This window comes from Vanessa atalanta, chromosome 15 (genome assembly GCF_905147765.1).
Source record: "Vanessa atalanta chromosome 15, ilVanAtal1.2, whole genome shotgun sequence".
NCBI lineage: Eukaryota > Metazoa > Arthropoda > Insecta > Lepidoptera > Nymphalidae > Vanessa > Vanessa atalanta.
This window is the reverse complement of record NC_061885.1, coordinates 10,247,263-10,264,006: the sequence shown is the minus strand read 5'-3', so window position 1 is coordinate 10,264,006 and position 16,744 is coordinate 10,247,263. Positions and strand designations below refer to the sequence as shown.

Here is a 16,744-nt window from a genome sequence, read left to right as displayed (position 1 = left end):
TAAATATATCGTGAGGAAAAATGCACGTATCGGTTAAATTATACTAGAGTAACCAACCCGCGTTTGTATGTACGTCTTGTAAATATAGTTTACATATAATACAAGAACATAAATGATTAATTGAATTAAGTTATGTTATATATAACTTTGTAAAGTAGCCGAAGAATAATTATAAATTTAATTTAATAATGTATGTATTTTAATATGGTTTAAAATGTATTTATTACTCATAAGAATTTAAAAAAAAAATTAAAATTAGATTTATAATACATAAAAAATAAGTAAACAAAAATTACTTACAGTATTTAAAACGGGATATTTACCATGTTTTTTATTTTTATTTAATGGAGCTCGATATTTCGACATTATCTACGAATGTCTTGTTCACGAGACTGCTCCAACAAATAAAAATAAAAAACATGGTAAATATCCCGTTTTAAATACTGTTAGTAATAAAAATAACCATGTTAATTTAAAAATTTAAACAAAAATTGCTAGTATATAGGTAGGTATATAGTATATATATAACAGTAAATAATTCCGTTAACTAAATAGGATTAGATAAAAAATGATTTCATGGTATTTTTCTTTTTAGTACAAAAAAGGTTTAATACCCTATTTGTACCGTAAGCGACGTTATCGTGTATTGACTTTTTTATTTTAGCTTTTATCTTCAATTGTAATGGATTAGATTTCTACGAGACTGCGAAAACAAATCCAAATCAACAGCGTCGTATTTAGCTGATAGTAGATATGTGGTCGATTGTTGTTGGAAGGCTGCCAGTTGGACCGGTGAATTGAGCCATTAAAGCCATCAATGCCAAGTGAATTGGCGATGGAACCTATCCTTATTTTATGATAGTCATAATTTAGTTGAGCATTCGAATTCATGAAGTAAAGTCGAGAGAAATGTAATTATTGCCTTTTTTTTTAGTCTCTTTCTGTTATATATTATTTTGAAATTGGAAAGTGAATTTTATTTTGTTATAATATTTATTGTTGCTGCTAAGTAGGTGTAGTGTTAAATGTTACAGCTTGCTCTACTGATCGCATCGTGATGTTATATCGACCTTCAACAATTTGGTATCTAATGCAAATACATTTTCAAATCGGACTCGGAAGGTTCTGAGACGAGTTCGATCGAGCAAATAGACTTCTCCTTAAAGGTATTATTATTTATAACAACACAGTTTATTTTATTTTATCTTACTTATATTACAAATGTGAAAGTAAGAAAATGGATCGGAATGAAATTTGACACAGATGGGTTATAATCTGGAAAGGACATTAGTTACTTTTTACACCTAACAAACTTTTGAATCGTCATTTAACAAACTATATTAAGTGAAGCTACCACCGGTTAGGAATGCTGATTATACCGAGACGAACCGGCAAGAAACTCGGTAGTTACTCTTTTTCAACATTTAAAAATACAATGTCATGTTTGTAAAATACAATTATATACCTATGTATATAATTCATCCTGCCTGAAAGTCAACAAGTATTAGCTCTACGCTTTTTTACTATGTATATAATATCATATCATATCATATTGAATAATATGCCTCCTTTACCAATATGTTTTTAAGAAATGATTTGAATTTATGAAGTTAAAAAATTAAATTATATACATATATTTTTTCATGGGTGAATGGGTTATGTGGGGGTAAATGCTGACCGTTTCACCATAAAAATTAGCACACAATATTATTTATTAACGCCGGCAAACAACACTGAGTTTATACGTATGTAATTTACTTCAAATCGTGCTGGTTGGTTGAGTAACAAAATTAAGAAACGATCAACTTGGTGAGATCAGCTCTCTTAAACAGGAGTGGCAACCTTTGCCCAGAGCTGGTATATTTACTGTCTGTTACTGATTTGCTAAGATATGATGGTATGTTACATTTTCAAAGTCATAAATAACTTAATAAAAGGAGATCCTTACAATGTCAAAGCTATATTTATAGCTCGGCTAAGTGTGACGCAAGTTCATAGTGGAGAACGTGCTTGCGAGTATATTGATAGCACTTCTGCTTCACGTTTTATGAAGTATAATATAGTAACGCACCAGACACACATGCTTATAACTTTACAGTATTTATAGCCTTTTGTAAGACCTGGTAAATAAAATGTCAAAGAGTTCTTTCAGGAAAGAATACGCCATCGTATTCCATTTTACGTGGATTATTTAGAATTAATAAAAAGGTTTTAATTAATGGAAACCTTCATGGTCTATTATTATTCGCATAATAAAAGACTATTGTCTGCCTCGAGATCTATATTAATTAATGACCTTTTACCTAGAAGTTAAGTATTTTTTTCTACAAAACCATATTATTTATATTAAATATTATAAATGGCGAATATGTTCTTAAGTATAAAATCGCGTTAATAAATCCTGGCCGCAAATATTCGTCTTTAATTAAAAAATATATCTGAGTGTCTTTTACATCTGGCACAAATGCGAATAAAAAAAAATGAAAAAAAGTTCGCCTTCAGAAAATAAATTAAAAAATGGAAGGCCGGCAGATGAACGTGATCTAATTTGATGATTATTGAAATAATTTATAATTTAAGAACACCAATAAATGATTTCGAAATCAAATAAAAAAAACATACAGACTCTTTAATATAATAAATCTATTTTCATTATTATTATTATGTTCTTAATAACATGCAGCAACTAAATAAAATAAATTCAACTAATTTAGGATTTTTTTTTGATTAATCCCGGCTGCTGAATTTCACCTTCGGAATTCACGTCAAAATTCCAAGGTTCACCCGCAGCACCTAGATGTCTTGATACAACAGCGCGATTTCTAAGGCATTTTCTGCCTCGCACCACCACACTGTGGAACCAGGTGTCGCCGGCGGTTTTTCGGAACCGATACGCCTTAGAGCTTACCAATTTCTTTAAGGCTGGCACCGCTCCCACCAGTGTTCCGATGTTGCAGATGTCGATAGACGGTGGTAGGTACTTTCTATCAGATGAGCCTCCTTCTTGTTTGCCACCTGTACCATAAAGAAAATAAAGGTAGAGTGGGGCGTAAGGGAGTGTCATGTTTGCCGCCACAGTAAACAAGTCGGTTTTACCCCCAAGGCGCGCCAACAGAAGTTTCACTTGAAAAATTGAATACCCCGTCTTATTGCATTCAAACATGAATCAATACTCCAGGTTCAATTTTCGTCCAGAGAATTGCAATTAGGAATTCAATGGAGAATTCCCCACTACCGTTCTTACTGATCCTTGCGCTGACAAGACTTAAAAAAAAAAAAATTGTTTTTATATTGAATTCATTAATGTAAATAATTGTTGTATAAATAAATTGTTGTCCGTTATCGTAAGTTTTTAATATATTTTTAATGAGATAAAATTATATAATACACGACAAAATTTGAAATATATATAAATTAAATATACACTACGTGTATACACTAAATGTTTTTAACCTTCTACACGGAAAATAATTCGTAATTCAATTCTGGTAATAAGGTCTGACAACATTTTTATATTTATAAGTTAGGCAACATTTTCTCTACCAACTTTTGTTCTTTGTTCGATGATTTATGTCTTTCGGTAACGTAAATCAACTGCGAATGATGTCTTAGAGCCGTCTCATGAAATTTATATAAGTCAAAACCAGTACAATGGGATAACTGAAACAGGCTTTAGCTTAAGCCGTAATTTCTCAAAAAATATTTTTTACGTTCGTTTTAAATTTGGAAGTGAATTTCATTCTTTTTTTTCGCGTTACATTATGCCATCGTAAAATTCAACACAGAATAAATTAATACGGATACATTTCTTATTATGAATGCTGATTTTTTTTTATCTTATAAAAGTAACTTAACTTTGAAATTAATAGAATACTTCATAATGATAATTAACTAGGCGGCCCTATTTTTTGATGTTTCTTTAGTAGGGCAAATTATGACTTACTTAGTTTCGAGGTAGATGAGAATTAATTTATTTTATAACAGAAAACATAGTCGGGTAATTAAAGCGATCGTTTAATGTTACATTGAATTACTGCGATGATCATCACTATTAGATGGATTTATCGATTTAGATTAGATTGGTAGATTTTAATGGAGATGTAGCTGATTTGGAAAATTCTATATTCTTTTTTTTGAGGAGTTAAATGAAATGTTGAGATAAGGTGAGACGGGGTGGGAGGGACGGGGTTATTAAATAAATTGAAATTGTGATCTTGATGTCTATTAAGAACTGTCTAGTTACATGGGAAACGATAAATAAAATAATTCATATCGATTTGCATTTTTAGTACCTATTGTTAGAAATACTTATTTATGCAGTTACATTTATATTATAATTATATATTTAATAAACTCATATTTTGTTATTGTATCCGATTTTATAAAAATAAGTGTATTCGATTTCAGAACGTCATTCGTATGGCTTTAAAAAATAAAACAAAGATGTTTTCCCGCGCAAAATTAGAAATAGAAAATGACGGTCATCGATTTAATGAAAATAGGAGATTTTTGTCAATTTGATTTTATTTTAAACTCAGAATTATAAGGCTTAAATTTAAAAAAAATTTTCTCTGTACTGGTATATTTATTACTATTTAAGTTTTAGTATTTTACAATTTATTGTGTTTCGGTTAGAAAGTAGGTTACATATAATTTATTTGTAAAATTAATAAAAAATAATGTAACAGTCTCTGAATGTCCCGCTGTAGGGCAAAGGTTCCTTTTGAGGAGAAGGCTTGGAACTTATTACACTATAGGTTTGGTGAATATGCAATTAGCTAATTAAAAAGACACTTGTTTTCTCACCACATTTTCTGAACGTCGGGCACAAAATTAATTTTATTAACATAAACTGTTAATTTAGTTTAAGTTTTTTGTATAGAACAATGCTTTATCTCGTGGGGCATTCAGTTTAAAAAGTGTTATTTTTTTATTTGAGAAGCGAATGAAATTTATTTTAAATTCAATTAAAATTTTAATGTATTAGCAAATGAAAGGAAGCGAGCCCAAGCCTTCGGTAATGAAATTTTAGTAATGCAAAATCAAGTCACGTTTTTAATATTACTTAGACAGACATTATTACGCAATAAGCCTAGTGTATACAGGCTGTGTCTTTTGTTTCTTAGTTTGTTTAAGTGTTTGTGTTTTATTAGAAGGAAAAAAGTGTTCTTGTGTTTCAACAAAATATAATTCTTTTAAATAGTATAATTTTGTTACAGGTCAGACGTTTAATCTCAGCGGTGCTCTTAAAGCTGACAGCGGAGGAAATACTATCATCTATTACAGGAAAATATACCCGCTTAAAACGATGAACGAAACGACTCTTAGTTATCCGTACGCGCTCAATGTAACGGACAAGTTTAGAAATGAATCGAATGCAGCTTCGCCCTCTCCACAAATACCCGGATACGAAAACATCATAGATAACAAATGGATCCAAGCATTCTTTTGCGTGATTTACACAATTATCTTCGTCTTAGGTTTGCTCGGAAACGTTATAGTATGCTTCGTCGTAATAAGAAATAAAGCAATGCAGACTGTCACGAATCTATTCATAACGAATTTAGCATTATCTGATATATTATTGTGCGTATTTGCAGTTCCATTCACACCTTTGTATTCATTTCGCGGCTCGTGGAGCTGGGGCTCACTCTTGTGTCACATGATGCCTTCTGCACAAGGGTGCAGTGTATACATATCAACTTTGACACTTATGTCTATAGCGATTGACAGATTTTTCGTAATTATATATCCGTTCCGACCGAGAATGAAAATCGAAACGTGTATCACAGTCATTATAATGATATGGACATTTTCTATAACAGTTACGCTTCCCTATGCGATATTTATGACTTATTACGATTTAGATATCGGAAGATTTTGCGAGGAAACTTGGCCAACGGAAAGGATGAGGAGAATCTTCGGCTCGGTGACATCGATCCTACAATTTGTCTTACCGTTCACCGTAATCGCTTTCTGCTACACCTGTGTTAGTTTCAAATTGAATGACAGGGCGAAAGCGAAGGCTGCCAGCAAGAATACTAGAAAGGAGGAATTCGATAAAAATAGAAAACGACGTACAAACCAAATGCTTATCGCGATGGTTACTATTTTTGGACTATCTTGGTTGCCATTAAACGTAACAAATCTTTATAATGATTATTACATATACGCTATCCACTCTAAGTACTATTTTCTCGTATTTTTCCTGTGTCACGTGGTTGCAATGTCCTCAACGTGCTACAACCCATTTATTTACGCGTGGATGAACGAGAACTTTAGGAAAGAGTTTAAACAGTTGATACCTTGTATTGACACAAGCGCGCAACTGCGAAGCAACATTCCACTGGAGCAATTAGGTGCGTGTCAATCGGAAAAGACGTTTAATGGGAACACGGCAACTGATAGTTATGTAGGGTCGAGTTCCCAAAGAGCGCCTTCGTTTAGACACAAAAGGAAACCGAGCGCGGCGGCCGACGTCGAAAAGAGTGGCGTCGAATTAAATGAAGATTTGCTAAACGTGGATGTGAAGCATTGTCACATATCTACAAGCTACAATTTAAGAAGAGAGTCTGTTAAACTGAGGCTCATCAATGAGGAGTCGTTTGATACACCGTCACAGAGTCAATTCTAACGTTTGATTTCATGGGTAAGATAATGACCTTTTTGAACCTTTCACATAAAATATTTTTTCAAGTATTTTCTTACGAGCACTTATCAAAATATCAGCATGAAAAGGCAGGCAAGCGTAAATATAGTATTAATACAGAATGTAGGTAAATATTATTACCTACTAATTGTTATTTCAGGTACCTGTTCTTTTCAACAAGTATTAATTATTTACTAAGTAATTAGCCTACAATATTAAATTTATTAAGAACAAATAAAAAAGTAAGTTTTGTATTTAAATTTTAGGCAAGAGATGTGAAAATTATTTGTTTTCAGGCGCGGCACTGGCAACGTTCCCAAGTTTGAGACAGCGAAGTAACTTTGAGCGAAGACTCAAGAGAAGCCAATATTTTTGGAGGATATTTTTTGTACCGGTTCTTTGCTATTGTAATTTTGACGACTATGAAACTTCAATACGCTTATGAATTTTGATGATCTCTTATAGTCGAAAATAGATTTTCTTATAGATATAACTTAAGCACATTTAATAGGTCCTTAATCTGCACCACTGCCAATCACCTTGAATCGTGTCCGACAAATGTTAGTAATAATTATGTAGATAGAGTATCTACGAGTATCATAACTTATGACTAGAGAGCCATACTAAACCTGTTCCTATAAGAACATCTAATTATTCCTTTTAAATTCACTTATACATTTAAAATACCGTAAATAAATATCATTATAAATGTTATAATTTTTATGCTGGAAAAATATCAGTGACTGAATAGGGATTCGTTAATCCCACTAATTCATTTTCTATGTATCACTTTCGATTGTGAATTTTCAAACAGCGATTAACCCAGTTGTGCTATTCTGTAAGAACAAAATCGAAACTCATCACGGAACACACATCGTGATGAGTCAGAGAGTCTCATTGTTTGTAATTTAAACGCTAAGGGCTCCCAGAAGAGCAATCGCCTGTAATGTAACGATCTAAGATATAATTTTGAGAATTCGTCTACAGGCGAATGCTTCCGGCGAGGGGCCGGACTAAACGCATCAGAATAACATATAACCTTATGTAGATTTCTGACATTGTACGAATGAGATACGAAATTATTTCTTTCAGATTAGCACTGCAAGTTTTTTTTAAAATTATTAATTGTATAAACTTGTAAAATTTATAATTTCAATTAATCTAAAAAATATTAAGAATAGTAATAACGTCACTTAAAAACATTTTGACAAGTCATGATTTGACCTTTGGAGCAGTTTTTTGGGAGTGAAAATTTAAAGTTGAATTTGAATGCAACGTTTTTAGTAACGTCTAAGGGAAACGTTTACAAGGTAAAGGGGAGATTTACGTCTGTCAGCTGTATTAAGCTGATGTCCTTTTTTCTCCTCAACAATTTATTGTCTTTAAAATTAACTAAAAAAAAAATAACGCTTATTATAACATTTATTAAGGATTAGTATTAAGAATTAATTTAAAATTTTCAGGTATTTTATATAATAATCGTCTAAAATGTATTTGAAGCTGTGAAATTATAGTTCATGAATTTAATAATTTAAAGAATTTATGTTACGAGATTAATAATGACATTTAATAATATGAGTATGAGTAATCACTACACTTTTAAAAAGTTTCATATGTAAGTATTCATATGACATTATATTTATTAAAGTAGGTATTTATAAATAATATTCTCTCTTTCTTTCGAATGTCAAATCAATGATGATAGAAAGAGAGGAATATATGTTTGACTACCCGCTAGACTTTTTTTATCAGTAAGGCCGGATTTTATATTATTTTAATTGTCTTAGTACTATTGTTAGTCCAAAATTTTGTCCAAGCTAAAAACTGTAAGCATTCGTATGAAAACTTTTAAGGTTTCGATAATAAATCGATAGGTAACATGCAATAGAAGACATATATGATTTGGAGTGAAAGAGAGCCATATATTTAGAGATATTTAAATATGCTATTATTGATGCTTATAAGATGTAATGAAGCAGATTTTTCCCAGCAGTAAGAATTTGCAGACTTGCTTACAATCATAGCGGGTATTATTCTCTTTCTTACGCCATTGGTAGGATATGAGAAAGAAGAAGATGGCATTGTGTAACTAATCACCCCTAAACGTTTATAGGTATAGATCTGTTCAATCACGAAGACTTATCATATTAGTTATGTTTACAAAGACATGTAAGCACAATTGTCACTCAACGAATGCACGCAAAGGGGGGATGTAATTTGGTTGTTCTTCGCCGTCGTGAATGAATAGATCTGTAAATTCAATCTTACGTATTTTGTAATAAAATTTTATCTTATGAAATTTAAAATTAGAGTATATTATTAAGTATTTTAAATTGATCAAAGATATTACTTGTTCTTGCACATAGATTTAATAGTTACATATACACGAAGGACTTAATAATATTTTTAATAGATAACCAACGCACACTTTAAATTTATTCACTAATGTTTTGAAGATACAAACATATTATTTCGATATTTCTATAGATATGTAATTAAATAAATGGCAAAAAAAGTATTATTTAAGAATATTCGTATTTATAAGATTTCTAGAAAAGTTAAATTTTACAATACGTAATTGTATTCACGTAAATATTTAATATTAGTATTTTATATAATACATCTTATTTTTTTATATAGACTGTAGGATATTTTTAAACCTACCAAAACTGAAGGATACTGGTCGATATATTTGTTTGTTGGTTACGTTTTCACGTTTATGTTTGTCTTAAAATTTGAGTTGAATGTTTAATAATGACCGCACCTGTCTACCTGTGTCTATAATTTGTACCCTATTGCTAAAAGGTGAAGATAATAATTTAATTAAATATGTTTTAATTATCTATAGCTACAAGCTGCGAATGATTCCAGACGTACAGTTACTTGTTTAATTGTTTATTAAATATATTTTAGTAATTATACTGGCCAAGCGCTTTGCAAGCTGGTTCATAATACGTACAACCGAGTTGTGGATTTTTCTGTGTCGGGTTTCTATACCTTATTGCACTTACAATCTTTAAAGCACTATTAACTCCTTTGGTCAATCCATATCTGATGATATATATATGTTTATAAAATTGGCCACTTGATGTGGTCACCAGCGCCCATGGACATTTGTGCTGTACCAACCAAACTTTGTAGTTAAGATGTTTTGTCCATTGTGCCTGTAGTAACATTATTTCACTCATCCTTCAAACTAGACCACAACTATAACTGTTTGGTGATAGAATATTTGATAAGAATCTGGGTAAGTTACCCACACTTACCCAGACAGGCATGCACAAACCCTTTTCATTAATTAAGTGAGCTGATGAATTTATCATTTTAGATAATTTTTCAAAAATTTATAAATGTAGTTCATTCAGATAATTAGTACTTTATTAAACCTATCAACTCGTATAAATTAATTGTATCGTTTGATGATTAGGGTAAAACTAAAATTCAAGGTCACAATCCATTTAAAAATGACACGAGCTATTCAATTTTTTTTTATTTTACTAAGGTAGTTCATATTGTAGATTTATTATAAGAACCAGTAGTAGATAGAACAATGTCATATTATAAACTATCAATTATTTCCGATTTTATGTACGAAAATTGGTGACTTTAGTTGACCAAATTACATGTTACGTAATGAAATAAAAAAAAAAAATTTATATTTAAATTGTATCAATAAAAGTTGATACAATAAATTTCATTAAATTGTTGAAACTTTTGTTGCCTTATTCTTATTGGAACTCAACTCAAAGAAATAATTGTTGTGGATCGGATTTCTACTATCGTATATTTGTAATAATAAAATAATATTTAATTTAAAGTTATATTTGTTGTGAACATTTATACAACTTCATAATACATATATATTTAATAATATTATATTAAAACATAAAGAAAACATCTACGACATAAATATTTAATTTAATTAAAAAATGGCAACACTTTTTAATATTTACATATAGTCAGTTTCACCGTTTAAAAATATTGTTGTTTGAAAGAGACAAATATATATTTGTATAAAAAAAATATTTTTAACGTGTATGTTCTAATTTTAAAATATTCTTTCATTGGATTACTTATGTATTTAAAATAAGAAATGTGATGTAAAATATAGCAATACGTTATTCTATTTATTAGAAGGTTTCGTACTTAAAGTTTTGATGTTTTAAATAATAGATTTTAAATGATTTGCATGACTTATCATGTAGTTAATAAATATATTACATTGTCCCTTGGGCTTGTTATTTTACCCCCTAATGAACTTTAATTAAAAATATAAATATTTTTTTTATATGATGAATTTCAGTGAATGGATGTTATGATATAAAGATATATTAAGGTGGAATTAATGTATTAGAAGTACTTAGATTATTAAAAAATAAAAACATTATCTATAATAGGCATTTAATCTCGATCGGCTTCGTAAATAACATTTAGTGTTATTTAAATAAATTCTTAAGGAAATAGAACAGTTGTTACTGATAGCAGAAAATAATTACAAAACAGGCGGGAAAGCAGAGGTATGTACTTCCTGTCGACGAACGTAATAAATGTCGTTGGAGTTGACAAAGTTAGCTGGTTCACGATTATATAAATAAGTTTATGTTTACTTCTTGTTTCGTGTTCGACGGCGAAGAAAAACATCGTGAACCACGCAAGTGTTTAATTCAATTCTGCAACATCTATATCCATAAAACCTTATTAGTGCAGTGTGGTGGAATAAGTTCCAAACATCGAAAGGAGAGGTACTTCTCCTCAAAAGGAGACATGTGCACCGCAGTGGGAAAATTCGGATGCAGAACCAACGATTTCACTTGATATTTGCGGCATGAAATGATAATACTGTCACTTCCCAATTCCAGCCTATAATTGAGAGCTTATTGACGAAAAAACCTTTTTATTTTAGACAATTTTCGAAATTAGAATCTAGAACCTTCGAATCTTGTATCCTACTGAACTAAGGCGACAGTCACTATAATTAAGTGAGTTATAACTCGAAAATTTCCCTCTACTAAAATACCTTTTCTCCTCGTACAATGAAGAACACCCAGGGAGCATAATCCATCACTGCATATTGTCGGAACCATTACTTGCAGTTTCTTCCACAAGCTTCCTTTTCTTAAGCAGATCACGTAATCGATTGTAAATACTGTAGACAGTCTGACGTATAGTACTTCGGAATGATATTTGCTGGTAGTTTAAGCTTCAAACTACAAGCAATTCAAATTATAAAGGTGTTGCGCGATAGAATAGAATGAAAGAACTATACGTTATCTCTCAATGTGAGAATTTAATACAAGATGTCAAATTGTGCAATTTCGTGAAAAATAAGTTTAGTATGTTTATGTTTTAGTGAACGGACACCAGTTTATTACGAATAGGTTAGGGCAGAATCTGGCATTGATATTTAAAGTTGTATAACAACTCATTACATTTATTCCTAGAGCGGTATAATAACATTAAGATCTTAATTAAAGTGAGAAAAATGTGCATAATAGAAAAATAAAATCATACACTTAATCATTTTAACATATCTTTATGAAAGATTACAGCTATGCAGGCAAATATATATTTGTGGCTAGGTAAGGTAAGCTCAATACAGGTCTATATGGAAAGATATTGCACATAAACTATCATCTCGGGAATCTCGCTGCATTATATTAGTAGATTTGAGATAGAGAGCGAATAAGCCAGTGCCAAGATACAACGAGGCAGCTTGGGAGTATGTACGGTTGAACACGCTGGCATTTTCATTTTGTATAATCCAAATAGAACTCGAGACACATTTGCTATATTGAATCATACATTGAAATCATATATACATATCAGACCAATTTCTTGTGAGCTATCAATGGTGTGTCAGTATATATTTATAGCACACTAGTTTCAGTAGGGTAGCTGCAAGATATTAGGCATAACAAGTTCTAATTTCATACCAAATTTTATCAAATTCGCTTCATTGGTTTAGCAGTGATAGTTTTCGCATTTATGATACTAGTATAGATTAAACTGAGATAACATAAATCCTTACATAAAAATATCCAGCAAATGAAAAAAAAAAAAAAAAAAAAAAAAAAAAAAAAAAAAAAAAAAAAAAAAAAAAAAAAAAAAAAAAAAAAAAAAAAAACAAATCTGTTCTCAATAAATTATTTACGCTTAAATTATTGCTGCAACAATATCGTGTCGATAAATTCTTTGCGATGTTATGAGAACACCTTTAGCCGTTGTAAATTTTCCCGAGGAAACCGTCGTTAGTGCATAATATTATTTGTATACTACTAACAATTACTGGTATTGTATACTATAATTTATAACTTTACCTTTAACTTGTGTTCGTTTAAATTGCGTTTGTATTGGAACAAATTTTTATCACACCGTTTCAAAGGTCAGGCCTGGGTTAAAATAGAAATATATACTAATTGTATTGTTATTATTTGATGTATGTTATGCTAGCTTTATTACAGCCTTCACGTTATAGTCTACTAAATCATATTATATTGCTCTCCTTAATCATAGAATGCGATTCTCTTGGAATGCGTTTACAAGAGCACTCTGCGCGGCATATTTGTGCACATTATGTGATTGTATTCATTATAATAAAAAATGAAGGTGATAGTTTTTCACGAGTAAAAATTTCCGAGGTAATATATAGGGGATATATCCAAACGCGTCGGATTTCGGCTTCGTGCACATACACTTGAGTAATTTAAATTTTCCATGCAGTTAGGTTGCCGTGAGTAAAATTTGGTCATGAGAATTTTGTATTTATTTTGAAAGTCGTTTTTAAGATTTATATTTGAGCTGAGCCAAATTGATTATAATTGATCGCTGCATCGTTCCAAATCTGTCCTTCTACTCTTTCGTCTCTGTATGGCAGCTGTCTCGCCGCTAACGATCAGCGAGAAACGAGAGTGTACTTCCGATATTTTTGTCGTTAAGTTATAAGCCAGTGTGCCATTGTGACGGGCGCTAAGTTAGTTCCTGACACTATACAAATACTATGATAATATTTGGCAATAGTTGTTCTATATTCATATTAGCAACAATATAGATAAGTGCGTAACTCCCAACTGAATCTCTCGGCGAGTATTTTGACGTCACACGAGTGTCGCTGAGCGCGTTTTTTTTTTTTGATAGCTCTTGTAGCTATAACGAACTTGTGAAGAGACAGTTCTTGTCGGCAGTATGAACATTCAGCGAACAACTATGTTGATATTTTTGATAGACTCTACTCTTGATAAAGAGCGAACCAAAAGCTAAAATTTCAAATTTGACTGTAGGTACGATTACAATTTTAGGTACTTATTACTTGAATTACTTTACATTAGCCTGTAAATTTCCTAAGCTGGGCTAAGGCCTCCTCTCCGTTTGAGGAGACGGTCCGGAGCATATTCCACCACGCTGCTTCAATGCGGGTTGAAATTAGACACATGCTGGTCATTAAGAAGTTTACCTTTACTGTAGAGCACGAGATGAATAATTAACATAAATTAAGCACCTAAAAATTCAGTAGCGCTTGTCTGAGTTTGAACCCGCTATCATCGGTTAAGATGCACGCGTTCTAACCATTGGGCCAACTCGGCTCTCCTTGACTACTTTGCCTTTCAGTAAATTTATTGTAATGATTAATATGTATATTACTCATAGTTTTGCAGTGACAAGTCGTACTATTTCTGGTTTTCTTTCTCGCTCTTTTCCTTACTCTCTATGCAAAAAATTGCGATCCTATTGCTACGTGGAAGATCTGAAGGATCAACCTAAAAAACTCACGTACTATTTATCTCATAATATTACCAAGGAAATTTAGATACAGACCCATACTCTTTACATTATTCAATCATAGGAAACACAAATAAAACTTTAACCTTATTTCGGCCTACTGGTGGAATGAAACTTGGTTAGTCGAGGTGACGCAAACAACGTGTAAACTTGTTAGGGACACGTGTTTGTTGTCACACGGTTGCAAGCACGTAGCCTTTTTAGGCTAATAACCATTTAAACTAGATTTTATGACTTTTATGAGGAAATAAATTTTGAATACCGTATTATATATCACAAAAACAACCAGTTGTGAAAGTAGATTAAGTCTGAAAGGATTATTTTTTACATATAATATAAATAAACGATGTATTAATACACTTTTATTGTGAAGTTCATATGCATTTTAGTACTAGTAATCAATGAGGGTACATATTTATATTAGATTACAACATGCCTTTGACAATTCATATAACTTTATATATTATCCAAAAAATAATTAAAAAAGAAATTATTTATGAAATATACGTATAAATATTTGATTAATTTAATTGCAACTTATTATTATTATTATTATGTATCCTTTATTGCACCCAAACTTAAAACTAAAAATTACATTATTGCTACACGAAGTTGCATGAGGTGCAACAGGCGGCCTTATCGCTAAGCAGCGATCTCTTCCAGGCAACCTTTGGGCAGAGGATCATACTATTTACATATATGGGAAGGGTACAGTAATTTAAGTCATAATATAATACATACATGTGTATATTACACAATACACAGATAACAATAAATATATATAATATAAATATATGCATAATCATAATGTTCAAAAAAAAACTTTTGAATAATATCATTAAATTAATAAATAATAAATAATCACAAAAGTCATTAAATCCAAAAATAAAATAATTACAAAACACGTGATAACTTAAACTAATCTAAGTTGAACTATTTAGTAGTGAAATTGCTTAACTTGAGAAAAGCTTAGGTTATTACTTAAATTTTATGTATGATAATGTAAGGAAAGGTATCAATCAAATATTTTATTGATTATAAAATATATTTTATTCTTATTTAAAAATCTTGAATATGTACATTAGAATTTCGTGTATCTACGTTATTAGTATCATTATTGTATGCATAAAAGAAAGGGAAGCCAGACACACTGGCGCCGTAACGCGTTACGTAACGAAGCGGTTTACCCTCCCATAAGAAGTTATCACTTCAAAAATAATAATAGCATTTTCATCGTCTTTGCTCACATGGTAGTGAAGATATTTCTTTCCAAAACGGTTGACCTACTAATGACAATATAAATGACAATTATTAAATGTTCATAAGGATTTATTAATATAAAGACAGCATTTATAGCATGGCAAACGATCAGCTTTAAATGTTTCATTACTATGAGATTTACTCTTGAAACTTCTCTGTATTACAAGCGAAGGCCCCTTATTAAGATTTGTTTTGTCTATGCATATGCATGACTATATAGTGCTCTACCTTTTTTCGTTTTGATCAAGTTATATTTAATACTAAGCTTAAGCTAGTCATTTTGGAAGTTTCCATGGTGTAGTTATCACGCTTGCCTTGCACGCAGACGGCCTGCGGTTCGAACCCGGGCAGATACATTGCTTCCGTTAATCGAAGTCATTCAGTTTTTTTTATTTTCTCTTCTTTCGGATTTTTTCGGATTCTTCATTATTGATACAATATAAAAAAGATAAAAGAAACGTTCTAACGTCACAATTTCCGACAAAAAGATTTATTTTTGAGGTTATTCATCTATAACAAGAGCCGAATCATCTAGTAAATCTTTGATAACTGAGTTACGTTACACGTGGCTTTTCCCCAAGTTTGTTGGTACAAAATTTGACATTACTGATTTTTCAAGTGATTTGTATGGGCACAAATCGGCGGAATATACCGGAAACTGCGCTGTGTGGTATGTGAGTGCGCTGTGCTTAGTCCGAACGGTATCCTAAGAAAAGCAGCAAACAGTCCCTTAAATTGTGGAATGTGAACGTTTTCAATAGTTTTCCCTTCGAAAATATGAAGGAGGTACTCCGATACCATGGGGTGCCTTCTTAGCTTAGGAGGCTATGGGAGCATATCTCCGGGACCGTTTCTCTGGGAGGCGGTGATGGGTGACTAGTCCGGCTTGGAGTTGGTATATTTGTTATTATTGTTGTACATCTTTGATTCTTGATAAGCAATATTTGATAACTTTCAGATTTAAATAACGCAACTGGAAGTTTCCGTAGTGTAGCGGTTATCACATCTGCCTTACACGCAGAAGGTCCTCGGTTCGATCCCGGGCGGAAACATTGTTTT

At 31.3% G+C, this 16,744-nt stretch overlaps 1 protein-coding gene and 1 non-coding gene across 2 annotated transcripts; both read left to right on the top strand.

Annotated features, from left to right (window-relative positions):
* Window positions 1-5,308: 5,308 nt before the first annotated feature.
* Window positions 5,309-7,154, top strand: LOC125069384 (prolactin-releasing peptide receptor-like). Its single transcript, XM_047678865.1, has 2 exons — window positions 5,309-6,649; window positions 6,946-7,154. The coding sequence occupies exon 1, from the start codon at window positions 5,309-5,311 to the stop codon at window positions 6,632-6,634; it is 1,326 nt and encodes a 441-aa protein (XP_047534821.1). The 3' UTR covers window positions 6,635-6,649; window positions 6,946-7,154.
* A 9,510-nt stretch (window positions 7,155-16,664) lies between these two features.
* On the top strand, window positions 16,665-16,737 carry Trnav-uac. Its single transcript has one exon. It is a non-coding gene; the product is annotated as a tRNA-Val (tRNA).
* Window positions 16,738-16,744: the final 7 nt, after the last annotated feature.